Consider the following 26,287-nt stretch of genomic DNA (forward strand, 5'->3'; position numbering starts at 1 on the left):
GGAGAGGGCCACTTTAGGAGCCCTTTTCTTAACATGTTAGTCAGTAATCATCCAGATGTGGTCTTGTGGAGTTTGACTTTGCTGGGCCCCCTTTTACAAGGCTTGTGTAATCTTGTCTGTAGTTTTTTCCTTGTGGCTTCAGCGTGTCCAAGAGAGTCTGGATGAGATTTGGAAAGTGAGGGAGAATCGTGTGTTGGCTGAGAACTCGAGGCTGCTCCAGAGACTCACCCAGTTCCTCTGGAACTACGCAGAGAGCCCGGTAAGGGACACTTCTGAGGGATCTAGCTCAGGATACTGACAGAGGTGTTAATTATTTAAGCAGTAAAGCTACTATGAAAGTGCATGTCCCATGTTGTGTTGAAAGAAACAATATTCTGTCCTGGGTGTAATTCCGGTGGTGGTGGTGGTGGTGGAACAGTTTTGCAACGTTGCAATAAAAGCTGGTTGTGTAAAGCTCTGGTTGGCTGGTGACTGTGTTGTCAAAACCTATGTACATCCTTCATCCCCAAAGCAAAGTAGAAATGTAAAGTTATCTGTGACTCTGTATTTTATTTTTAACTTTTTATTCTTATGTTCAGGTAGAGGGAGTGTCAGATTTCATACATACTGCCTTTCAGCATTTTCTGAAGATCTACAGTCTAGAGTGTGACCATTTTGAAGACAGAGAGAGACCCCTCTATGGACAATTCCTCCACAAAGTCATCCTCATGCCCTGGCAGGCAAGAGCCCGATATTTCCCTCTTTGTGCAATTCTCCCTTACCTGGGACCTGGAAAAGTAAGTCAGTTTTGTGTTTGTGTGTACATATATGCACAAACAGAGGGGAGTGGGGTGGCGCGGAGGGCAATCTAAACTCACCTCTGTCTGGAGATCAGGGGGCGGGGCCACCAGCCATGTGACCATTTTCAAGAGGTGCTGGAACTCCGTTCCACCGCATTCCAGCTGAAAAAAAGCCCTGCTAGAAACAAATCACATATAGATTTGAATAGAGAGAGAGCACGCACTCATTTAGCTGTCACGGCTTCCACTTCAGTTGAATTCTGCAAACTAGTGTTTTTCAGGGGGCTGAAGATTATTTATGTCTAATTTCCCAATTCCTAGGTTTCTTTAAGTGGAAACTATGGTCGTTACATGTTTCAGGGTGGCAGCGTATAACCTCCTAACTTTTTAAAAGATGAGACTAGGAATGTACATTTTACATGAGTGTGCCTTTCTGGGTATGCATTCACCCCACTGAACGGTCATAGTTATTGTTATGTATGGGATGCCTGACAATATGGTGGTGGAGAGTGCCTTCAGGTCATAGCTAACTTACGGCAAACCCTAGTGGAGTTTTCATGGCAATCGACGACAGGGGTGCCTTGCCATTGCCTGCTTCTGTATAGAGACCCTGGTCTTCTTGAAAGTCTCCCCTCTAATTATTAACCAAAGCCAACCCTGCTTAACTTTCAAGATTAGGCTTGTCTGAGCTATCCAGGTCAGGATGCCTGGCAATATACTTACATGTAATTCAGGACCCTCTGCTCTGAGCAGTGCACTTAAAGTAACTCTCTGGTGAAAAGGTGAAGTGGGGCCGACTTTGTGGCTTTACTTTAAGTGACATTTAAACATCAAATATCTAATGCAAGCTGGATGTTCTCAAGACCCAGAGAGGGGAGGGGGAAAATTTGGAAATCACACACACACGCACAAATCTTTCCCCTCCAGGATTCTATAAGTTCTCGAAGACTTCAGCAGGCTGATTTCCCCTCCTTCCAGATATCCCCCTCCCCTTTACTGACTCCCAACTGTTCTCAGCAGCCTGTGCGTGCTGAAGAGTTCTCATTCCTCATCTGGTCATTTTGTATGTGGTTCTTGTTTTCCTTGTTTAATTTAAACAATGTTTTTTCTGCCTACCAGGAGAGTCTCTCAAATATGTAGAAGTCTAGCCTTGTCTGTGTTTGGCCTGGATTGGCTGCTTTCTTTGTTAGCATTAGCCATTCACTCGACTATTGGGCATATAGATATTCGCTCCACCATCCTGCCACCACTCATTATGTTCTGAAACCTCCCAAGTTTTTTTTTTTAAAGGTTCTGGCTACCTATAAGGATCTGCCCCAGCATCTCCTGAACTGTCTTTCGACCAATCACCTGTGTCCCACCGCCTCAGATTTGTATAAAACCATCCTGCAGCAGCAACGCAAAGTCTGGACAGAGGAGCAGGAAGACGTCTCGGAGGGAGAGCTTGCTCACAAGTGGGCCCTTCACTGGCTGCCAACCCTCGCTAGTGCTTTGACCTCTCCCAGCTCTTTCCTTCAGAGTAACGCTTCCAGCTACCTCCTTGTGTGGACCTTACGGCTCTTCCCCGCCTCTTACGCCTTGCTGGCTGAAGACTTTAAAGGCAGAGATTCTGCCCAGCTTCAGGCCTGGGTCACCTTGTTGAACGTTCAAAAGACCATCACGGGGGTCTTGCCTGCAGACGAGGAGACCTTGGAGAGACTCTCCTCCTGCCTCTTCGCCAAAGAGGACAACGTTCGCCTGGCAGCGTTGAGCCTTCTGTGCTCCAGTCCCAGAACCAATCAGGCCTTGTCCAAGATGGAGGTCCAGCTCCTGAAAGAATTCTTGGTGCTCAACTTGAACTGTGACTCCTCCTCTTTCCGCCAGTACCTCCAAGCCACAGTCAAAAAGGCTCTTGTAAGGCTGAGGGACAGCTCGCTGGCTGTGCTCCGACGGCATGTGAAAAACAAGGAGCGCTCAGCTGGAGAGGATCTCTGGAGGCCCCTGGCCCAAGCAGTGGGTGAGTCAACAGCGAGTGGTTTTCTCTCTGCCCTTTTATTCATCGTTACTTGAAAACAATCAGTATCTTATATGATTGAGAGCCAGTTTGGTATAGTGGTTAAGAGCGCAGGAGCAACTGACCCAAGGCCACCTGCTGAGCTCAGGGCAGTAGTGGGATTTGAACCAGCAGAGTGCTGATTTGCAACCAAACCACTGACTATGCTATAATAACTGTGCTTATATACTGCTCTCCTGGACAGATTAGTGCTCCACTCAGAGAGCGGCGAACAAGTTAATGTTGTTACTCCCCACAATGCAGCTGGGGAGCTCAGGCTGAGAGGAGCAGCGTACCCAAGGCCACCTGCCGAGCTCATGGCAGTAGTGGGGTTTGAATCAGCAGAGTGCTGATTCGCAACCCGACCACTTAACCACTGTGCTACAGCAGCTATATAGTTGTCATATGACAACTAGATTTGAAGTGTATGCATGATGATGACGATGGTGCTCCTATCCCTATGGGTGTGTTTCTGGAGGAAAACAGCAGTCCAGCTTTAAAAAGTCAAGCTTTTTAGAGAGGACCATGTTTATCAACGTCCAGTGCTTTGTCTCCCTTCCCTGCCACCCTGCTATTTTCCTTCTCTTTTGCTACCCTACTGACAAATCTTCTCCATTGCACAGATTTCGTCGAGTGGCTGCTGAAGCTTTGCACTTCCTCTCTGATTTTGGAGTCCAACTACCAGAGGCGGAAATCAGCCCTCCTCCTCCTGGCAGCCATCCTGGAAACCTGCACAGACAGCTGGAGTCCTGAGCGGAAGAAGGGGCAGCCCCCGCGTAAGTTGCTGGACAGGCTGCTCTTGCAGGTGCGAATCCAAGAATGGAAAAATGTGGATCGTTCTGGCAGCAATCAATTGCAGGGTTTTCTTTGGGGTTGGCTGGTGACTATAATGAGGAATCTCTTTCCTTCCCCATCCTCTCCCTCTGAAGTCAGCAAAATGTGCAAGGGGTAGTTCTTTCCCAGCCTTGAGACCCTTTTTACTGTAGATGTTGGGGATTGAACTTGGAACTTTCTACATGTAAAGCAGATGCTCTACTGCTAAGCCCACAGCCCCTCCCATATGAGTATATGGAGTTGTCCAGTGTCAAATCTGTAACCACGCTGGTCTAACTCAGTATTGTCCACTCTGGCAATGCCTCTCTAAGAGTCTCATGCAATTTCTTTGGAGATTGATCTTGAGACCCTGTAGATTAAAAAAAAGCACACGCTTAGTTTCTGAGCACCAACCTTTCTGTCAGATTTTATCATGCCGGTTCTTCAAGGAGCTGAGGGAAGCATACAAATTTCTCTCCTCCCAATCATCCCGACAACACAAATTAAGTCAAGCTGAGGGAAAGTTACTGACCCCCAAGAGCACCCAAATGAGTTTTGTGGTGAGTGGGGGTTTGAACCCACATCTCTCCCAATCCTGGGCAACAAAGCTTCCCCATTTCTCCCTTCCTCCATATTATCCTAACAAAAAGCCCGTGAGGTAGGTTAGGCCAGGAGAGAGTGACTGCTTGATGGCTGAGTGGGGATTTGATCTCGGGTCTCGCCCAATCAAAGTCTGACACAGCTTTCTTACCTACAGTCAGAACCATCTAGAGCAGCATTTTCAATTCAGACCTGTCGAAGCTCTCCATTATGTGAAATTCTGTTATATAACATTTCAGGTAATATGGCTGCACTGCTGAGCTGGGCCAGGAGCAAAGGCTGCTGGGATTTTTTCTCCAGAAGCAATATGCTGATACTGCTGAACTGCTTGCAGGACAGCACAAATGAGGTAGGCGGGACATGTCCCCATCCCAAGTCCTGCAAACGATGTCTATCTAGAATTACAGAAATATTCTATATACAACAAAAGCCAAATACAAACATACACACTGGCCCACTTCTAGCTTTGCAGGACCATTTACAGGTTATGTAAAGGGTCTCCTGATGTTTAGCACTTAGGGTGGAATGCAAAGAGACAATGTGTTTCCCATCTTCCTGGTAGCAGCAAATGGAAGCAGACAGGAATGAACCTGTTCCTTCCCCACCCAGAGCAAGGGCAATGTGGCACAGGAATCCTCGCTCTGAACTGGCTTTGTTTGCATTTAGTCCCAATGTGATTATTTGATGCTGTGGAATTACTGCATTGTGATGTAAACCTTGATTGACTAGCGTCTCATTGTAAGGAAGAAAAACCCCAGCAGGAGAAAATAACAAAAAATGGCATGCAAACAACTCTTTCATTTATTTTTTGTCAGTCTAGGTTCTCCACCTCTGGTATTATTCTTTTCCTACTCTTCTTGCCAGTGTTTCTTAACAGCAGTGTTGATAAATACAAAAAAATATTTGCTGCTGACAGATAATAAAATATCCATTGAAAGCACTTCAGTTCAACTAGTGCTATATATATAATGCTAAAGTACTTTCGATAAAGTGTAATTAAACTGCTTGTGACTTCAGAGGAGATGCAGTCCCCCTGAGCATATATCAAAGACTTGTTTTTCTCCTTGAAGCCAAAACACCACTTTCTAAATAATGTGCACCAGTTCAACAAATAAGATCTCCCATACTGTGGCACTGATAGGGTTACACTCACAAGTTTTCTGTCTTCCATCCTCATTTAACTTCTCTTTCTCACTTTGCTTCAGATCCGTGAACTGGCATCTGAGCTACTTGTGTGTTACTTCCCAGCAGCTTTCCCAGAATCCATTGCTGTGGCTGTGTTTGAGCGTGCGATGGAAGCCGTGAGCAGTCCCAGAGTCCCCGAGGTTGAAGCAGGAGCCGTGCTGATGAAAACCATCCTTCAAAAGTAGAGTCTTGCTTCTTAGCTGCCCAAGCCTTTTTGTTAACACTCAAAATAATTTGGACCTGCCAATACCAGTAGGCTTTGGTCCATTCCATTTTGTCTTGCCTTCCATTGGTCCATTATTAACCTTGGCATATTTCCCAAGCATCCATGTTTTTTTCCCCTTCTTAGACGGAAGGATTTGTTTGATTTATTTATTATTTATTTAAAACATTTATTAGTGCTTTTCTGCCTTACAGAACTCAAGGAAGCTATCAATATAAATAAAACAACCACTATGAGAATACATAAAAGACAGTTTAAAATCACAGTGTAGGACTGCTAATAAATAGAAAAACTAAATTAGACAAATACAGTCCTAAATAAAACCATCTTCAACTGCCTTGTAAAGATTGAAAGTGAGAGGGCCAAGTGCACCTCCCTGGGGCTGTGATTCCATAATCATGGGGCTGCCACTAAAAAGGCCCTCTCTTCAGTACCTCCAGATGAGTTTCTTTAGTCAATGGGTCAGTCAGAAGGGCCTCTCCCTGCAATCTTAATTTGTGGGCAGGAACATATGGGACAAGATTTGTACAATCATATATCCATATACTCAGGGTTCATTTTGAGGGGGAACGCGCAGAAACGCAGTTCCGGCAGTTCCCCAAAGAGGTCACGTGTGAGGTGGCCCCACCCACCTCTCGGCCATTTTGGGCCCATTTCGGCCTGGATTGGTGCCGAAACAGCCCAGATAGAGCCTCTGATGGGTGGTGGATCACTCTCCCGCTCAGCAGCGGCCCGATCCAACCTTTCCGACCATTTTCAGCCCCTTTTTGCCATTTTGGGCCCAATTTTGGCCCTGAATGGTCAGGATTGGGTCCAAAACAGCCAGGATAGGTGATGTCAGGGGGTGTGGCATATGCAAATCAGTTATGCTAATGACACACTTCTGGTGATGTCAAGGGGTGTGGCATATGCTAATGAGTTATGCTAATGAGTTCCTCCGGCTCCTTTTCTACGAAATGACCCCTGCATATACTCTTGCATCCATTGACAACTGGGGAGAAGCCCTGGCTCAGCAGTAGCTCTTATGCCTTGCAGCAGAAGATCCCAGGTTCAGTCCTTGGTGTTTCCTGTGAAACTTATCCCCAGTCCCCAGCACTGGGAAAGACCGTTCTCTACCTGAGTCCCTGGAAAATGCTGCTGCTACTAATCAAAGCTACCAATAGTCCTGCTTGGTAGGAGGCAGCTCTTTATGTTCATTTAGGTCCAAACACAAGGAGGGGAGGGCAGCTTCCTCTTGGGGAAGAAAATACAGCATGAGAAGTTAATGAGATTTCTAAGTGGGGGGATAGAACGAGACATCCTTTAACATTAGCAATTCCTCATTCCCACGTGTTTTGAAAGATACTAAAGAGCATTTCCCCTTTGTCTCCATTCTGTCTGCTCACCGTCCTTGCCCAGAATAGCCTGTGGTTATGTGGGAAGAGTGTTCTTGGCTAATGTCCCTCTTGGCATCACCATAACAAGCTTTGCCCCACCAGATCAGACAGCAGTACTTTGAAACACATTTTGGCAGAGGCCAAGCAAGAGTGGATGGTGGACTGTCGATGCCTGAGCTTCGTTGACTATCTCCTCGGTGTGCTGCGTGTTCATATTTCCCGTGCTCGCCGTGACCTGTTACAAGCAGCCCGTACAACGCCGATACATGGTGAGCACCTTCAGGGTCTAGCATTTCCCACTGTGGGCAAGAATCTCTCTGGAAACTCTGGAGGTACAGCTGGTTGCTGGAGTAGTGGGTCAGAGCATTTGGCTTGAACTACAAGCTTTGGTCTCCATGGCCCACAGGATGGAAACCATTCTGTCTTTCCTCCTCCAAGGTGAAGGAAGTGATTCTACTTTTCCCCAATTCTGCATAAAAGAGAGGGACTTTCCCTCATTTCCTTCATGGAGAATTTGGAGAAGGAGAGGATAGGGAGTCATTCCTTCCGCTAAGCTTTTGCAGAGCCCTGACCTGGATAGCCCAGGAGAGCCTGATCTCGTCAGATCTCAGAAGCTAAGCAGGGTTGGCCTTGGTGAGTAATTGGGTGAGAGGCCTCCAAGGAAGACCAGGGTTGCAGAGGCAGGCAATGGCAAACCACCTCTGTTACTCTCTTGCCATGAAAACCCCACCAGGGTTCTCCATAAGTCAATTGAGACTTGAGGGCAGGATTTCATTCAAGCTTCTGCAGAAATTGGCAGCTAATGTGTCATATGAAGCTGCCTTATGCTGTATCAGACCATCAGTCCATCAAGGTCAGTATTGTCTCCTCACACTTGCGCCAGCTCTCCTGGGTCTCCGGAAGAGATCATTTATGGCCTGATCCTTACTGGAGCAGAGCCAAGCTCTGCCACGACCTGATTTCATTCCTGGCTGAAGCCAGGTTCAGGTAGCTGGCTCAAGGTTGACTCAGCCTTCCACCTTTCTGAGGTCGGTAAAATGAGTACCCAGGTTCCTGGGGGTAAAGTGTAGATGACTGGGGAAGGCAATGGCAAACCACCTTGTAAAAAGTCTGCCAAGAAAACGTCGTGATGTGACATCCCCCATGGGTCAGTAATGACTCGGTGCTTGCACAGGGGACTACCTTTACCTTTTTCCTTACTGGAGATGCCAGTGATTGAACCTGGGGCTTTCTCCGTGCCAAGCAGATGCTGTAACAAAGAGCAACCACCCCTCTCTTGTTTGTACCTCCTACAAAAGTGTGGCATGGGGGCAGAGGGAGCAGAACAGCTTTTACCAGAGGAGGAAGGAGAAATCGCTACTGGTGTGTGGATTTGTGGGACCTGGATTGAGGCCTGCAGGCATTAATGCCTACATGTGTAGGTTCAGTGTGTGCGATCCATCAGCTGTGAGAGGTGGTGGATTCACCTTGATTCCTCCTCTTTGCTTGGTTGGGGAGGGGGGACACCATCCTGTGGTTCCCTCCTGCACCGTACTGGGTGTAACCCAGAACTCTTCGGCAGATGAAAGGTATGATGGTTAATTCTGAATGCCATTTTCCATCCCAACGTTTGTGCAGAGGACATGCTACCCCTGCCTACAGAAGACAAGGTGATTCCTGTGATTTTTGGTGGCCCCAATTATCCTAGGATGGTGTACGGATAGAAGAGCTGCCCTTCTCGAGGCTGAACGCTAACTAGGGTGTTCTGTCTGTGCAGGGCTGATTTTGTCTCTGAGGCGATGTCTGCTGGAGGTACCGGAGGTGGCTGCCTCCATGTCGGAAGCACAGCATGTGCAACACTGGCGAGTTTTCCTTAACCACTTGGTGGGCAGCATGAGAGACGCCGTCAGCTTGCTTCTGGGGACATTGGAGGGCAAACAGGCATCCAGCTCCGGCCAGGAAGGTGAGGTCAGGCCAGGATCAAAGGATCAGCTCCTTCAATGTGTGCTGTGATCTTTATGTGGATTGGGTTTGCTTTAATTCTTCACAGGGTTCGACACTCAATAATGCACTCCTTAGCAGAGTAACATTATCCTATGCCCACTGATTTCAGTGGACGTAGACGAGGGAAACTCTACTTAGGATGGCACTGTTAGTCCATCGAGTACACCTCTCTTAATTTAATAAATTAATTGGGAATACCTTTTTGATTAGGCAGCAAGCTTTAAAAAAAATTGATCTAGAAGGTAGGACGCCTTCTAAGGAAAGCTTCTTCAGAGATAGAGCATGCATCCGAGTAGTCACTGATTTTTTTAAAAAAAATTAAATTTACATATGACCAGGGCTGTTTTTCAGCAGGAACGTGGTGGAACGGAGTTCCAGCACCTCTTAAAAATGGTCACATGGCCAGTGGCCCCGCCCCCTGATCTCCAGACAGAGGGGAATTTCTCTGTCTGGAGATCAGGGGGCAGGGCCACTGGCCATCTGACCATTTTTGCCAAGGGTGATTTAAACTTTAAAAAACTGCCCCCTTGTTCCAGCTGACACAAAGTGATGCCATTGTGCGGTCTTGAGTTCCACCACTGAGTTCCACCACCTCTATTCCCAGAAAAAAAGCCCTGCATATGACAAAAACCATTCTAAAGAAAAAATTTTTAGATGCTGCACGCATGAGATGCCAGTAGGGTAATTTCAGAAGCACAGGAGAGAATGCCTTTTTAAAAATCTGCCCCGTTGATTGGAGGGAAACAGAAATCTTACAGTTACAGGAGGCAACTTGTTTATTCCATTTTGTTCATCATAAGTGATTGTTGCAGGAATTAGCTGGGGGGCACTTCCTTCTGCAGCAAGTTCAGTGAAGCTATTTTGTATTCCCCTGATAGAGAGCTAATTGCTCAAAATGCACTGGAAGAAATAATTTGACTTCTGCACTGATTAGATTCTCCCTTTCCCTCCCTCTCTCTTTTGGCCTTAGTTAATCTGGGACACATTGTGGAGCAGTTTAAAAGATCAATCACTCTAACTGATTAATTAAAACAGTGTGTGTGGGGGGGGGTGAGTATTGTGCCCCTCCCACCTCGGCTTTCCCACCATTTGATTTATCTTCGTTTCTCATCCCCCACTCCCCTAAGATGTCCAGCTGGGGTTGGGTAATGTGGATCTGCCATCAAGAGATGTTTACTAAACTGTATGCATTTATTTATGGTTTTAAATGTAATTTTGTTCATGGTTGTTTATCTGCTCTGAGTCTGCATAAGTGGGGAGAGCGGAATACAAGATTAAAAAATCAAATCAATTAAGAAAAAGAAACACTTTGAGGCATGCACCTCCTGCGGTCCCCCAATGCGTGATTCCATTTTACTCCAGGTCCTCTTCTACCCTGATGTGTTCTGTTCTGTCTCTGCACTTTGTATCCTGGCTCTCTTGCTTGGTTTTGCTGCAGCTGCTGCGCCTTCATTTGCAGACATGGGGAATGCAATTGGCTCCCTCATCCAGCTGGCGAAGGACCCTGGCGGGGAAGATGAGGAGGATTCTGTCCTGCTGTCCGAGGAACACAGTCTCATTCTGACCTGCTGTTGGGTCTCCGTGAAAGTGAGCAGTTTTCAGCTGGGCCTTATTGATGATAATAATAACAACATAATAATAATAATATTTGATTTATATACCGCCCTTCAGGATGACTTAACACCCACTCAGAGCGGTTTACAAAGTATGTTATTATTATCCCTACAACAACCAGGATTAAATGGTGGTTAAGAATCCAAGTCACCAGGAAAGAAACAAACCGCAATTTGTTATGAGACTTACATTTGACATCATAGCCTACTGGAGCTTGGCTGCAACCTCATGCCTCACAAGGGAAGGAGGGAGGGTTAACTAGTTTTGTGCTTGTCTGTCTGTAAAAAGTAAGGTACAGAACCAATGTTAAAACAGGGAACTTCTGGATCTAGCAAGTATGTTATTATTATCCTCATAACAAACACCCTGTGAGGTGGGTGGGGCTGAGAGAGCTCCTAGAAGCTGTGACTGACCCAAGGTCACCCAGCTGGCTTCAAGTGGAGGAGTGGGGAATCAAACCCGGTTCTCCAGATTAGAGTCCCATGCTCTTAACCACTACACCAAACTGATGCTGCCATAAGGGACAGTGCTTCTTAACAAAGTATACTAACTGTAAATTCATGTATTCCAAGAAACCACTACTGTGGTTAACAACTTAGCCATAAACTCTAACGTGAAACTGCGTTTTGTTGCCTCACAAAGCTGCCTTATAGCGAGACAGACCCTTAGTCCATCAAAGTCAATGTCATCTACTCTGGCATACAGCATCTCTCCAGAGTCTCAGCTGGTGGTCCTTTGCATCATCCATTGTGGTAGAAAGTAGGTGTCAAGATGCAGACAACTTATGGTGACCCTGTAGGGTTTTCAAGACAAGAGACAAACAGAGCTAGTTTGCCTCTGGATGTCTCTAGTGGTCTCCCATCCAAATACTAGCCAGGGCCAACGCTGCTTAGCTTCCAAGATCTGATGAGATCGGGTTAGCCTGGGACATCCCGGTCAGGGCATATCACTTACCACCTGGTCCTTTTGACTGGATATGCCAGGGGCTGAGCCAAGGATCTTTTGCTTGTGAGCCAGATGTTCTACCACTGCACCATGGCTCCATTCCCAAACCTGAGATTTATTGGACAATCTCTGTTCAGATGTCACCAGGGTCTACTCAAACCGGTTTATTTTGAAATCTGAATGGAGGCAGAGTGGCAAGGGAAAATGTAATCTTTTAACAAAATATAATTTACTGGTATGCATTGGTCTGTCTTGGGCTCTAAGCCTTGTGGTTATGCTTGGAAGTACACCTGAAATTTTTCATAACAGCTCAGAAGTGATTAGTATTAGAAAGTGCATTGTGGATTAACCCAAGTGTGTCAGTTGTGAAGATAATGTAACATCAGGCACAGAGCCATCTCTGTGCAGGGAAGGACTTCATTTTTCATTATGCTTCCTCCCCTCCCCCCCAATAGGAAATTGGATTGCTTTTGGGAGGCCTGGCACAGAAAATTTTGCCTCTAGCACCACTTGTGGGTTCTGAACTTCTCTTGCCACTTCCAGCGGTAAAGACGGCCTCCGAGGTATTCCAGGAGATCTTATTGAAATGTCGACACTGGGTAAGACCAGCATCTTGACAATAAGAGTTAAAATCAAAATGTTTGTGAACCTGCACAACTGTGGTTCAGTACTGGCAAAAGCAAGGAGAGATGAGTTGTCTCTTTGCGCTGGTGCTGAGACTTGCCATACACCTGATTCCAGACATTCCATTGGTTCATAGGGCTGTTAGTTGCAATGTGTGCAGGCCAAACCATTAATCATTGAGAGGGGGGGGTGGATTCTTTATGACAACTTGTGAATCCCAGGATTGGTAGTTACAAGGGATGGGAAGTTGCCCTGTAAAAAGAAATTCTCTATGTTTTTAGCATATTGCAGTTTGAACTTTGAAGAACCTGGATGTGGAAAGTATGTATTGGCTAGTGCCCGTACTGTCACAAACACAGACATCCATATTGCCATTTGAAGGATGAATTTGTATATGAATAAATAAATATATATGTCATTTTAAAATATATATAATGGGGTGTGCAACCTGATTCTACAGATGTTTTCTTTAAAAATGGGGCCACACAGATATCGATTCTACCCTAGGGAGCTGTGGAGGGCTGCAGTCTGGGGTTCACCAAGTTCTGTGCTACATTGCTGAGCCACCCTGACCCAGACCTTCAAGATATTCCGAGGGCAGTACTAACACAGGTAAAAGTTTTTTAAAAAAATAGTTTTTATTGAATTCAAATACAGAAGATAAAGATTGTAGTTTGTCATTTACAGAAAATTCTAGATTAAATACTGTACAATAAAAAGTAATAAATTATAACAATTGCTTGTGTCAGAAGGCGAATGAATTCTATGATACACACCAACATGCATAAAAACACTTAACATTAGTAAAGAAACATAAAAGTAATTTACACATATGTATGTAAATAAAACTGTTTTAAGCCTGGATGGGGTCTATTAATTTCAAGATAATCAAGGAAGGGAAGCCACTTTTCTAAAAAATTGGTGGTTCTTGGGAAGTGCTCCATCTGAAGGATTTTGTCATGTAATTTCTCTGAAATGAAGTGATCCCAGATTTTCATATACCAACTATTGATTGAAGGGTTGGTGTTTGACTTCCAAAGTCCAGCAATTGTACTCTTAGCGGCCACTAGCAGAGTTTCAATGAGATCTTTCCTTATTGCTGCTATACTAACTTGACAGTTATCCCAAAGATTTAAAAAAATGAGTTCTTGACAGGTAAAAGTTTTGACCAGTGTGCAAGTATGAAATCTGCATGTTGCGTCTGTCTTCATTTTTTCATTCCTTCAAATTGTCCACAGGATTTAACAAAGGGAAGGACTCTTGCTCAGTGGCAGAGAACGTGCTTAGTGATACACTGCATTCTTTGTATGGACCCCTGTGGACTGATTCCATAGAGGACAATCCATATGCTTCTTTGTTCAACAGCTGCCAACTTACCTTCTTGGATTCTACTTTTCCAGGGCTTGGTGCTGCTCAGCAGTCCCAGGAGCAGCTCCGTTACTCGCAGGGCAGCCGGTTTCCCCATGCTCTTCCTCTGTATTCTGGCTGGGGAAGACCCCACCAAATCGCGCCCTCTCCTGGCACGTGGCTGTCAGACTTTGCTAGCCTTGGCTAGCATGCCTCTGCCCCAAGACTGGAACCAGACCGTGGACTTGCCTCAGGTAAGGAAACAGAGTGGTTCTGGTTTTTTGTATTTCAAAGATTTATATCCTTGTAGGGCTTCCGAGAGACGTGCAAAATGAATTTGAACAAAGTGGCTGTCCATCTCAACAATGTTGCACTTCTGTTGATCGCCCGCCTTGCCACACCTGAGCCTGATGGCCGTGTCAGAGCTCCATGCCAAAGAGTCAACCTTCTCCGGCATTACTCTCCTGTAACATTTCTCTCCCGATATAACCTCAGCACAGCAAGCCTTCCCTAGGAGCTCCCAACCCCTGACCAGTCAAGGAACAGAGCAGAGAACATTTGGGTCAGAATGTTGGGGCCTCTTCTGCCCCAAATATTCAGTGCCCCGAATGTTCTCTGAGATGACATTGCCAACATAGAATCATAGAGGTGGCCTTGTAGGCCATGTATTCCATGCTCAGTGCAGGAATCCATAGTGGGGCATTCCTAACATGATGGCTCTCCGACTTCTGCTTGAACTCCAGCAAGGGATAGCCAGTTGGTTTAGGTAACTAGTTCCTTTACCAAATCACTCAAGCTGTTGGGAAGCTTCTCTTAATATTCAACCCAAATCTGCTCTCCTGTAATGGAAGCCCATTAAATCCAGTGCTCTGGAGGAGTAGAGAACAGTTCTTTTCTCTCTTCCATACGATATCCCTTCAGGTATTTAAAGAGCATGAACATGTCTCCCCTTTAGTCAACTTTTCACCAACCATCTTCATATTCCTCCTCCGAACCATGGCCGTTTCCACACTACTTACCTTCATGCAGAACGTCGTGAAAAAACCATGGAAGATAGCGTGGTTTTGCACAAAGTTGCGCAAGTTTTGCACAATGTCATGAAATAAGCCGCTATCTTCCGCGTTTTTTTCACGATGTTCCACAGCGTTCCGGATGAAGGTAAGTAGTGTTGAAACAGCCCATAATTTGTCGATAGAGATATTCGCTCAGTGGCTTGGGAGCCACCTGTGGCTCTTCTGAGCACTTTTCCCCACTATGGAACCTGCCCCTTGTTTCAAGAATGCAGGTAAAGGCCTTTGCCTGGTGGGGCTTGGGGTTGGCAGGGAGATCCCCTCCTGAAATAGTCGTTGCCAGGGGAATAGGTAAGCGGCACACTCCCTTGAAGTGCCAGAAACCTGCCCGGGATGGAAGTAAATGTGGCTTTTTTGGTTGATGGCAACTGCGGATGTGCGCTCTACTGGTTGAGGTCTTACAGTGCAGTGCCTAGAATTTGATTGAGTACTCCAGATGGTGTGTGACTAATGCAGAGTACGATGCGTCTGTTACTTCTCATGGTATAGGTATTATCTCTGTTAATGCAGCCCAATATCCCTTTAGCTTTTTTTGCAGCTGCATCACTCTAACTCATTTTCAGTTTGTGATCCAGAGCAAACCTGAAATCCTTTTCTTGTGTACTATCTCTGTTGCCAATCGGTGCCAGCTTTAGTTGTTTCTGCAGGACTCCAAGCCCTCCCTAGTAGCCCCAGTCCCTGGACAAATTCGAAAACAGAACAGATACTAATAGTTGGTTTGGGGACTCAGTGCTGCTCTAGCAGTCCAGTTCTTCCCCAAGGTATCTGGCTGTCCTTGGAGTTTAGTCCCCAAGTTCAGAGTTTTCTTTGCAGCTGGGGGTTAGGACTTATAAAGAGGGAGTCTGTGTTTGGATCTATTTACTTTATTTATAACCCACCTTTCTCACCAAGATTCAAGATGGATTGCATGGGACAAAAACCAGTTGTCTCCTTTTTGGTCTTCCTCTCTAGGTTTCGGCAGTACATGTGCTGCAAACACTAGTCCGGGGGTCTGGTCTTGGGACAGCCCTACGCCAGTACATTACACCCATGATAATTCTGGTCCTCCAAGCCCTTGACTCTCCTAGCTGGGCCATGAGAAACGCTGCCACCCAACTCTTTGGTAAGCACTTCCTTCCTGTTGATTCCTGGCCAGGGGAGCCTCCAGACAATGGGCACAAAGTGGCTCTGTTGGTTCTCTTTTGAGCGGGAGAGAATAAAAGCCTCATTTTCTTTGGCCTAAAGAAGAAACTCCAGAGAGGCCGTTGGTGGATGGTCTGTCCAGAGCCTCTGTGAGGAAAGGAGTGGAGCTAGCCCCTGTGTTAAAATTGGCACTGGGCAGCTTGCAGCCACAGGCTATTTCTCCCCTTTTAGCCATTTAAAGGGTTTGTTTCCTATCTCTACCAAGTTGCGATGTAGCCTTATAGCCAAGGAGAGGGAGAGAAAAGTGTTAGGGCCTGGCTGCCAAAAATGCTGTCACATCTATGCTTTTTGTACAGATGTGACAGAGAAAGGAGGAGAATGGAGGTGGAGAGTGAAAGCCGTGTACGGGGCAAGAATAGGGTGTGTGGATGCTCTTGCTTCCTGTCGCCACCTTAGTGGCAGCCACTGCCGTGATGGGGCCACATTTTCACATCCCTCTGTGGTTGAAATCCAGTACTTCGGGGTGTCCTTGCCTAGGATCCCATGGGGTTGGGACAGGAATTTGTGCCTAGGATGTACTCAGTCATTAGCGCCCTGTGTTTTCAGAGAGGCTCGCCAAAGACAGGTGGGGAAGAACCAAGCACATTACTAATCCACGAATCAAAAAGTTCCTTTTGTTATTTAAATTTGACCTGTTAGAGCCTAGTGAATTTAAAAAATGGGCTTTGGTCCAGGAAGTCTGTGGTTTAGCTGTGTCCTTTCTTACTAGGTTGCCTTTGACAAGCCGTTCTCACAGTTCCCAATCTCGAATATTCTCCAACTAGCCATTCTCCAACTAGCCATTCTCCAACTAGGCCACCTTGGGCTAGTCTCTCTGCCTGCCCTACTTCATAGGCTTGTTGAGAGGATAAGATGAGGAAAGGAGAACACTGTATGCCTCCAAAAGCTGCTTGGGGAACAGGCAGGATAAAAACGTGACTGGGAGATAGTTAGCAGTGGTCTTCCAAGCCTCGAAAAGTCTGTGTCTGACTTTTCTCTCTTCCCATTTCTCTCAGGTGCTTTGACAGTTCGCCTGCTGGGTCAAAAGCAGAGCCAGAGCGACAACCACGGCCAGGCTGGGGTGAGCCCTGAGGCACTTTTCAGCCACTACCCTCAGTTGAAGAGCATCCTGCTTGAAGAGCTCTCCTCAGCTGTAGTAGCATTGGGAGAACCCCAGAGAGGGAAATTCCACCTCTGCCCTTCCCTCTATGCCATCCTCACCTTTCTGGCCAAACTCCAGCCTGGTACAGATGGTCTGAACAGGTAAGAAGCAAAGACAGAGAGAGTTGCCAAACCTTCCTGTGTTTTGGGTTTGGGATAGAGGCACAAAGGGCCAAGAAAGATGAGGGAGTCGGTCACATCCTGTTCTCCTATGGGTTTTTTTCCCTGTTTCTTTCTCAAAATGCCTTCACTGGTGTCACAGTCAGCTGAGGAAGAAGCCCTGGTGATTTTTCTTTGAACAAATACCCCTCTCCCCAAATCTTTTTACTTTGTAATTATCTATTTATTTGGCACATTTTTATCTTGCCCTTCCTTCAAGGAGCTCACAATTGTGTACACTGTTCTCTCCTCCTCCATTTTATCCTCACAACAACCCTGTGAGGCAGGTTAGGCTGGGAGAGAATGACCGGCTCAAGGTCACCTAGTAAAGTTCCATGACGGAGTTGAGGATACAAACTCAGGTGTCTCAGAAGGGCTGTGGGAGGCACTGGAGGATACTAGGTTGATTAGACTTCCCAGAAGCAGGTATGTGTGTGTTTTGGACCCATGTGGTATGTTTGTTGCAGGAAACAAGTGTGTTGTATGTTTTAAAGTGTAGCAGTGCCTTGGTATTCTTAGGAATCCAAGTTTGGATGTTTCATTCCTTTTTTTCACTGCCCCTTCTGCAGCAGTTCCATTTGCTTCTTGGAGCCTTTGATCCAGCTTGCTGGAAATCCCATTTATGCTGCACGGGTGATGGCAGCCAAAGCCCTGGTGCCTCTTGTTCCTGCAGCAGAATACGGGACCCTCCTCTTACGACTGGTCTCAGGTTTGCCATCGCCCAGTGATGCCTTCTCCCAGAATGCACTGCATGGACAGCTGCTGCAGATTGAATCTGTGTTGGCCTATTCATTATGTGTGAACTGGTGAGAGGTTTTTGCATTTCTGTTCTTTCTGTGTATGCACAGCCTTCAATTCCCCCCGCCTCCAAAGGGACTGCTAATCTTGTGGGGAGAACTTTGCAGTCCCCAAAATGTCCTCTGCAAAATAAGAAGCTAATAATAATCGTTAATGCCTGCAAAATGATGGGCTTGGTTTGTATCCTGATTAACATACTTTTGCTGTCTTCTTTTAAGCCTGTCTCCAGACACACTGTTCTCCATCATTCGCCAACTGGAAGACCATATCTGGTTGGTCACTTCCCAGCAGAGGTGTCCCCTGGTTCGGTTGGCTTACCTCCAGGTTGCCTTCCTTCTGGTGGGAACCAGTCCCTGTGACTTTGCACAGAAAGTCTGGGAAGCTGTGAGGGGTGAACTGGATCGCTCTAAGCCGGTAGAGAAGTCTGGCTTATCTCATGTTCAGGTATTCATGTCTGGCCTCGTACAGTGGTCAGTTATGACTAGTGTGTATCTGTGTGTGTGTGTGTGTGTGTGTGTGTGTGTGTGTGTGTGTGTGTGTGTGTGTTATGTGCCATCAAGTCACCTATGACCTATGGCCACCCCATGAATGAAAAACATCCCAAACGTCCTATCAGTAACAGACTTGCTCATATCTTGTAAACTGGAGGATGTGGCTTCTTTTATTGAGTCAAGCCATCTCGTTTTAGGTTTTCCTCTTTTCCTACTGCCTTCCACTTTTCCTAGCATATGATTCATTTCGGATCAGTGAAATTGACACACACAATTCTCTCTCTATCCAAAAGAGGAGACATTCAATAAGAACATGGATCAGGAATTGTAAGGAAAAGGAGTGGTGGGGTTTTGAAGACCCTTCCCCATGGCATGCATGGGGGTCCCAAAGAGGGGAATAACTTCAGATAAAATTCAGAATGGTTAGAGTGGGGAGACCCACCATTGAAATCCCCATTCTGACACAAAGCTTGTGGGCCATTTGTTTTCTCTCACCCTAACTTCTCACAGGGGTGTTGTGGGAATCAAAAGGAGGCAGGCAGAACCATGTAAACTACCCTGCCCTCCTTGGAGCAGGGGCGAGATAAAAATGAGATAGACATAGGCAGGGCTTTTTTTCAGCGGGAATGCAGTGGAACAGAGTTCTGGCACCTCTTGAAAATGGTCACATGGCCGGTGGCCCCGCCCCCTGATCTCCAGACAGAGGGGAGTTTAGATTGCCCTGAGATCAGGGGGTGGGGCCACCGGCCATGTGACCATTTTCGCCGAGGGCGATTTAAACTTTAAAAAACTCCCCCCTTGTTCCAACTAACCCAAAGTGACATCATGGTGCAGTCCTGAGTTCCACCACTGAGTTCCACCTCCTCTTTTCCCAGAAAAAAAGCCCTGGACATAGGTAAAACTGCTTCATCTTCATCACCTTATTCAAATTGCAGGAATTAATTTCTTGTTTTGTTTTACAGACTTACCTTTGCAAACTTTTTGTGTTGTTTGTGCAGAAAGATAATATGACCCTGTGCCTCACCAGCTTTCCTTGGTCTTGTTCCAGGTTGGTGCCATTACATTCTGCCAACTTGCCGTGCGCTTCCTGTGTAGTGAGGCAGCAAGGCTGGCCAGCCCCGAGAGAGTCAGTGCAGTTTGCTCGCTGCTGCAGAATGGAAATCTGGACTTGCAAGGAGCCATCCTGACCTGGGTGATTGAAATGGAGGATGGAAGCAGCGCAGGTCTCAACACGGAGCTGCAGCTAATGCTACAGGTGAGACCTGACTTTAAGCAAAGGCATGCAGGGCCTCACCCCCATTCACACCTTGCATGGCTGGTCACATAAAATAAGCACAGATAGTGGCAGATCTAGTCGTTGAACCAAAGTCCCTGACTGTAAAGTGGAGATTTAAAGTGCTGCATGGTCAGAAGAGTAGAAATGGACCCTTTGCTCTACTGTCCAGTTGTGAGTAAAGAGAGAACCAGTTTGGGCAGGTGGAGATGTTTTTTTTTTCAATTTCCACCCTCTTTTCTCACTTTCTCTAAATAAATATTCCTTCCTGTGGATCAGAAACAACTAGAGAAAATACTGAAAGAAAGAACCGACCGTGTGTTTCTGAAGTTGTACCTGGAGGCTTTTGTGCATCTCAACAGCAGTCGGGGTCTGCCTGTTTCCCATAAGCCATTGGGTCCTGCGTGCGCAGAGAGCAAGGGAATCCTGCTGTCTATGGCGGAAAGTGATGATCTCAGCCCAGATCTCCGATGTCAGGCGCTATCTGTTCTGGCTTTACTCTTGACTGCAAGGTAAGTCAGTTGCTGTTCAAGTTGCAAAACTGACCATTGTATTTAAGGCATCCGAAATGAGAATGAGAGGGAGGTGTTAAGAGGTTCTTGCAGTGGATAATGAAAGACAAACACTGGTGAAATGCCAGGAACAGGACAGAATGGGTGCTTAGCCCAGGATAAAAAAAGAATGTGGATCAGGCAATAAAATTGATTCAAGACAGTAGTGAAAGTGTTTGGAGAAGATCCTGGGAAACCCCATGTTCAGATCCCTTACTCAGCCCTGACTCTCAGTGGGTGACCTTGGACCAATCACCACTTCCCAGCGTAACTTGCTCAAGGAAAGAAAATACTGCTTCACACCATGCATAATTAGCGTATGAAACTCACTGCTACGGGATGCAGTGAGGGCCACTAACTTAGAAGGCTTTGAAAAAAGAGGGACCTTGTTAGAACAAGATGCTATAACTAACAGGTCTTTGATTTACTTGAGGCTTTTCTTCCTGTCTGTAGCTGTGATGGGATTTGGTAGATCCAGAAGTTCCCTGTTTTAACATTGGTTCTGTACCTTACTTTTTACGGACAGACAAACACAAAACTAGTTAACCCTCCCTCCTTCCCTTGTGAGGTATGAAGTTGCAGCCAAGCCCCAGTAGGTTGTGATGTCAAATGTAAGTCTCATAACAAATTGAGGTTTGTTTCTTTCCTGGTGACTTGGATTCTTAACCACCATTTAATCCTGGTTAAGAGAAACCTGTTTGATAAGGTGCCTGCATTTGACATCACAACATGTTGCAGTGAGTTGAGGGCTTCTGTCTTCACACTCAGCACACCACACAAGGGGGTGTGCAAGCATTGTAATTCACCAAGCATCTGTCAGTGACAAACTCAGGTTTGTTCTTGAAGCCTAAATGCAACTTGTGTCTCCTTTTCGAACAGTTTTGAGGATTTTGCTTTATTGGAACGGTGGTGTGTCGTCATAGAAAGATGCAGTGAGCCCCTTTCTTCAGAGGTGCTGAGAATGGCTGCAGCAAAGTCACTGAATATAGCTGGAGCAGGCTTGGTTCGGAGGGCCCGAGAAAACTCAGGCCAATCCCTTCATGCCATGGCTGTCCGGTATGTAAATGATCCTTGCGGTGGTAAGCGGATTTTGGGTTATTTTGAGGATCCTTATTGCCTTTCTCTTAGAGCTGTCAGCTCATTAGCTGGTTGCCTAATTTAAATACATCCTAGTATTGCCACCATCTCAATATGAGTGCATTTTGCAGGAAGTCACAGGCTTTCCCTTAAGCACAGGATAACTACGGTTATAAACTTTTCCAGCAATTTGTAGACTACAAACATGTTCGTTTTGTTCGTGGTCCCTGATAGGTTAGGACCATCCAGGTGACCTACATGGGATGCTCACTCTGTGCTCAATTTTCCTTAGTAGCATCAGGAGACGGCCAAATGAGATTAGACTACATGATATCATGGTCTCATCATGCCCAAAATATGATTGCTGATTGGCTGCAACTTGTATTCAGCATGGGGATTCATGTGACTTAGTTCATACGTCCTGGTTGACAGAACTGAAATCTGGATGTTGCCACTTCTCTTTTTTCAGCCAGTATATCTTTGTATTCTCTATGATGGGCTACTGGATTAGAAGCAACTGTGACAAGTTTTTGGGAAAATAACTAGCTTCTGTTACCTTATCATAATTCAGTGAGCTAAGTCCCCCTTATTCTCATTTTACAGATAAGAGAACTGAATTTGAGAAGGAATGTTTAACTTAAGCTCCCCTCTGCTTTGGATATGAGAGCCAGCTTGGTGGTTAAAGCATCAGACTAGGACCTAGAAGATCTAGGTTCAAATCCCCACTCTGCCATGGAAGCTTGCTGGGTGACTTTGAGCCAATCACACACACTCATTCTAGCCTACCTCACAGGGCTGTGTTAGAATAAAATGGAGGAGAGGAGAACCAAGTAAGCCCCTTTGGGTCCCCCATTGGGGAGAAAACCAGGGAATAATTTAAGTAAATAAGTAAAATATTAACATAGTTCTCTCACATCCAGCACTCCATCCTCTGAACTGCTCTGAACCACAGGGCAGGTGGACAACGTTAGAACCAGTGTGAGACTCTGTCTTCAGGCACCAACCAAATGACCCTTTGTGCTCACTTTTTTCCTCCTCAGCCTGATAGACGTCGCCATTTCCCTGCTCCAAGACGAAGACCGGGAAGTGCGGCTCGCAGCCTCCATCTTTGCCAGCCTCGTGGCGCAGCGGCAGCCCTTGGAGGTTCCCCCTCCAGGCACTTGTGCTTTGCTTCACAGTAATAAGGGGCTGGTCGGTTTGCTTCATCTCCTGCTGGAAGAGTTCTGGGATTGCCCAGAAACATTTGCATCTTTGGTGCGTCGCCTCCCCACCACCGATCTCAGCAGTGCCTTGGCAGAACTGGAGGACAAGGGGTGAGCAAGACGACGAGGTGTGGCATCTTAGGAAAAACCGGCATTGTTCTGGCAAGTGCAGAAAGGCAGTGGGCAGATAGGAGGTGGATGTTGCTGCTGCAGAATCAGCACAGATGTTTAACTTTTCATTTTTCCTGGGGCTGCCAAACCGAATGGATTTTTAATTGGTTAAACTAATTACAGAGCCTTTTGGTGTGCCTGATTGATCAGCCAACAGACATCTTTTTAAAAGCTGGGTTATTTTTAACACAGGCATTTCTAAAAGTGTAGTGGGCCCTTTGCCGAGGCATTCCCTCCTGCACGTGAGTCAAGCCCTGCTCCAGTGCGTAACTTGCTGTGAAACCCTTCGTAGGAGACAACCTGAACTTCAAGCCTTCAGACAAATAAAACTAAATATGATGTTGGTTTTTTTTAACATGTGCCTTTCTCTCTCCTCCCTTTCAGAGCTGTCAGCCTGTATAAAGAGGATGAGCCAAATGTTTATGCAGAGCCAGCTGTCCTCTCCAGAACGTTGCTTCCTTTTCTTTTCTGGTTGCTTGACCGAGCATCCACCTCCTCCAAACTTTGGGAGTCGTTTCAATGCTGGCTGAAAGCCACCGGGCCCAGGCTCTTAGCCAGCCTACAACACTGCGTGGGATGGTGGAGCCAAGGTGTGTGACAATCTGGTCCCCCCACCCCGCCCAAAACACTAGTTGTTCCCTCCAAGGACGGTGGGGAAACTAGGGGTTGAGTCTTGAGATGATTCTGTATCTTCAAGGCACCAGATCTATTCCCCACATCAGATCCCAAAAGAGAAAGAGACACCTTATACCCAAAAGCATTCCAATTGCACCCAGCGCACAGCTCCAGCAAACCATGAGTTGCTGTTCTTTTTCCCACAGCATCCTCCCCACACCACTGGAAGAGCTGCTACCTCTTCTAGTTTGTGAGATGGTTGGGGCATGGAATGTGTCATGATCTGGCTGTGCCAGGAAGGCCTAGCAAGGCCTCAGAAGCCTGTTAGCAGTGGGAGTAGGCCTGCCTACGATTCCCAGGAGCACCTGGGCTGTTTTAGCACCTTTTTTGGCCAATCAGAACACAGGGGGCTAGTGCTATACAAGTCTGGGAGGGTGTGCTTTCTCCCAGGGAGCAGGCCAGAGGAGGTTTCTGCTAGGGAGAAAGGCCCTCATCCAAGTAGGGTGAGAAGACAGGCCTGGCAGACAGAGGGACAGGGAGTTCGGTCGCGCGAGGGCCTTTTGGTTATTTTGCTTTCACCCATCGATTGTTGCTAATGCACCTTGCTGCTTGTTTGCTTGCTCGTTTGTTTGATATTAACTGACCTCCTTGTAAATAAACCCTTTTGTTTGTTGTTACTCTGCTGGGTCCTCACGCCAGTTTATTGGCCAAGCTGCGGAGGTCAAAAGGGTTGGGAGGGTACTCTGGGCCTTCCCAAGGGACCCTAAATCCCAGAGTGGTGGCAGCATAAGGTGGCTCACCCCACCTGAGGCATGACAGAATGCTACAGACTGCAGTGGCCCATTGGAACTGTTTTAAATTGTGCACCAGTTCTTTAGCTAGACTGTCACACTAGATGACCTTCTCCTTCCCCTCTCCATTGTGCATTGCACATCTCACAGCAGAGGTGAGAAATGTGTGAAGCTGCCTAGCTTCAGAGGATTGGTGTCTCTGGCCCATTATTGTCGGCCAACAGCAGCTCTCCAAGAGTCTTTCCCAGCCCGAAACAGACACACCACAGATTGAACTTGGGCCTTTATCATGTAAAGGATGTGCTGTTCATGTGACTTTGGTCACATGAACGCATGAAGCTGCCCGATACTAAATGAGACGATCGGTCTGTCAAAGTCAGCGTTGACTACTTTGACCAGCAGCTGTTGTCTACAGTCTCAGGCCATGGTCATTACATAAAATCTGATCTTTTTAACTGGAGGTGCTGTGGATTAAACCTGGGACCTTCTGCATACTAAGTAGATGCCTTGCCACTGAGCCACAGCTCCTCCCTGAGATTAGTATTCATTCTACAGCATGCATGTCCAGGCGTTCTCCCCTATGCCATTCACTTGCTGTGAAACCCTTCGTAGGAGACAACCTGAACTTCAAGCCTTCAGACAAATAAAACTAAATATGATGTTGGTTTTACTAGCGCTTAACTTCTCTCTCCTGTTGCAGATGGCAGCACTTCTTTGTACCTGAAGGCTCTGGGAAATCCAAAGATGCACATTGCAATCACAGCCCTGCTTGTCAAGGCCGTCCTTGCGGTCCACATGCTGGAGATGCTGGAAAGGAGTCAGCAACCCAACATTGAAGAAATCCAGTACAATTCCCAAGACCTGAAAAATGCCATTTTGGCGGCACAGAAGCTGCTTTCCCTGCATGAGATGACACCGACAGTCAGTGTGGAGATAGAACAGATGGAAGGATGGGGACATCTCGGATGTCTTTCAGTGGATCACTGAGAACTTTCCACCATGATGGAGATAACAGAACTGGGACAACAGAACTCATCTCTGTTTATCTCCAAACACGTCTTCTTGTCTAGATCTGCAGCTGTTAAGGCACTGATTCAGAAACTGTTTTGTATTGGCGTGTGTACCAATTACAAATGACTGCAGACCTTAATATTTTCATGTTTGCCACCTTGGGGATCCTCTTTGGGTAGAAAGGCGGCATAATTTTTTAAAATAAATAACTAAAAATCAGGTTGGTTGTGGCTTCCCATTCTTCATTACTAATTAGGGATGTTTCTGAAATCCTCATCAATATTTCTCCCCTGCCCCTTTTTTTTGGAGTTGCACAAATTTCCACCAATTCCCTTCTCAGGATTTTGGAGAGCTCCCTCCAGAAGATGCTGGTACTTTGTACTGGCAAGTACCATCACAAAAAAAAAGTTCTGCCACCTCCTCTCGTTAACACCCATCAATGAAACATCAATAGGAATCTTAGCTGTCAGTCAGTGGTACAAAACCCATCAGCAGCCATACATCCATTTGAGGAGCTTTAGAAATACTAAATTTACTACATTGTTTTAAACTGTAAAAAAGCAAGTGGGGCCTGTTTTACTTTCAATTTCCATATAGTGCCTTACAGGGTCATTTTGTAGAAAAAAACTGGAGGAACTCATTAGCATAACTCATTAGCATATGCCATGCCCCTTGACATCACCAGAAGTGTGTCATTAGCATAACTGATTTGCATATGCCACATCCCCTGACCACCTATCCTGGCTGTTTTGGACCCAGTCCTGGCCATTGAGGGCTGAAATTGGGCCCAAAATGGCAAAAAGGGGCTGAAAATGGCCAAAAAGGGGCCCAAAATGGTCAGGATCGGGCCACTGCTGAGTGGGGGAGTGATCCACCACCTGTCAGAGGCCTGATCCATTTCGGCCCCAATCCAAGCTGAAATGGGCCCAAAATGGCCAAGTCAGGTGGGCGAAGCCACCTGACATGTGACCTCTTTGGGGAACTGCTGGAACTGCATTCCTGCGCGTTCCCCCTCGAAATGAGTCCTGGTGCCTTATATTGCTTTATGAATTCATGAAGAATGTACAAAAAGTGCAATATTTTTGTTAGCCCCACAGAGGGCACTAATACACCATAAACAGATAAAATAACTTCATACAAGGAATGTGAACCTCCTGTCCTAAGTCATTCCATCTTGTTTAACTCCCCAGGGAATTCTTCCAGGGTTTTGTTCATGCCGGAAGTTCTGCATCTGC

At 46.3% G+C, this 26,287-nt stretch overlaps 1 protein-coding gene across 3 annotated transcripts in view; it reads left to right on the top strand.

Moving 5' to 3' along the window:
* The window catches only part of LOC129341348 (thyroid adenoma-associated protein homolog), a 34,279-nt gene extending 9,008 nt beyond the window's left edge, over positions 1-25,271 (top strand). Inside the window, exons 10-31 of one of the 3 annotated variants that reach the window (XM_054996491.1) lie at positions 123-259; positions 579-776; positions 2,070-2,775; positions 3,435-3,587; positions 4,464-4,573; positions 5,430-5,590; positions 7,111-7,277; positions 8,765-8,950; positions 10,430-10,578; positions 12,006-12,149; positions 12,682-12,786; positions 13,575-13,775; positions 15,543-15,693; positions 16,769-17,015; positions 17,642-17,878; positions 18,089-18,314; positions 19,410-19,616; positions 19,914-20,146; positions 21,065-21,241; positions 22,303-22,575; positions 23,020-23,225; positions 24,742-25,271. In XM_054996491.1, the coding sequence (XP_054852466.1) occupies positions 123-259; positions 579-776; positions 2,070-2,775; positions 3,435-3,587; positions 4,464-4,573; positions 5,430-5,590; positions 7,111-7,277; positions 8,765-8,950; positions 10,430-10,578; positions 12,006-12,149; positions 12,682-12,786; positions 13,575-13,775; positions 15,543-15,693; positions 16,769-17,015; positions 17,642-17,878; positions 18,089-18,314; positions 19,410-19,616; positions 19,914-20,146; positions 21,065-21,241; positions 22,303-22,575; positions 23,020-23,225; positions 24,742-25,028 (4,661 nt within the window). In that variant the 3' untranslated portion in view covers positions 25,029-25,271. Of the gene's footprint in view, positions 1-122; positions 260-578; positions 777-2,069; positions 2,776-3,434; positions 3,588-4,463; positions 4,574-5,429; positions 5,591-7,110; positions 7,278-8,764; positions 8,951-10,429; positions 10,579-12,005; positions 12,150-12,681; positions 12,787-13,574; positions 13,776-15,542; positions 15,694-16,768; positions 17,016-17,641; positions 17,879-18,088; positions 18,315-19,409; positions 19,617-19,913; positions 20,147-21,064; positions 21,242-22,302; positions 22,576-23,019; positions 23,226-24,741 lie in introns of those variants that run through there. The other 2 variants (XM_054996492.1, XM_054996494.1) reach the window with 2 other exon arrangements.
* Positions 25,272-26,287: the final 1,016 nt, after the last annotated feature.

The sequence above is a fragment of the Eublepharis macularius genome, chromosome 13, assembly GCF_028583425.1.
Source record: "Eublepharis macularius isolate TG4126 chromosome 13, MPM_Emac_v1.0, whole genome shotgun sequence".
In the NCBI taxonomy this organism is placed as follows: domain Eukaryota; kingdom Metazoa; phylum Chordata; class Lepidosauria; order Squamata; family Eublepharidae; genus Eublepharis; species Eublepharis macularius.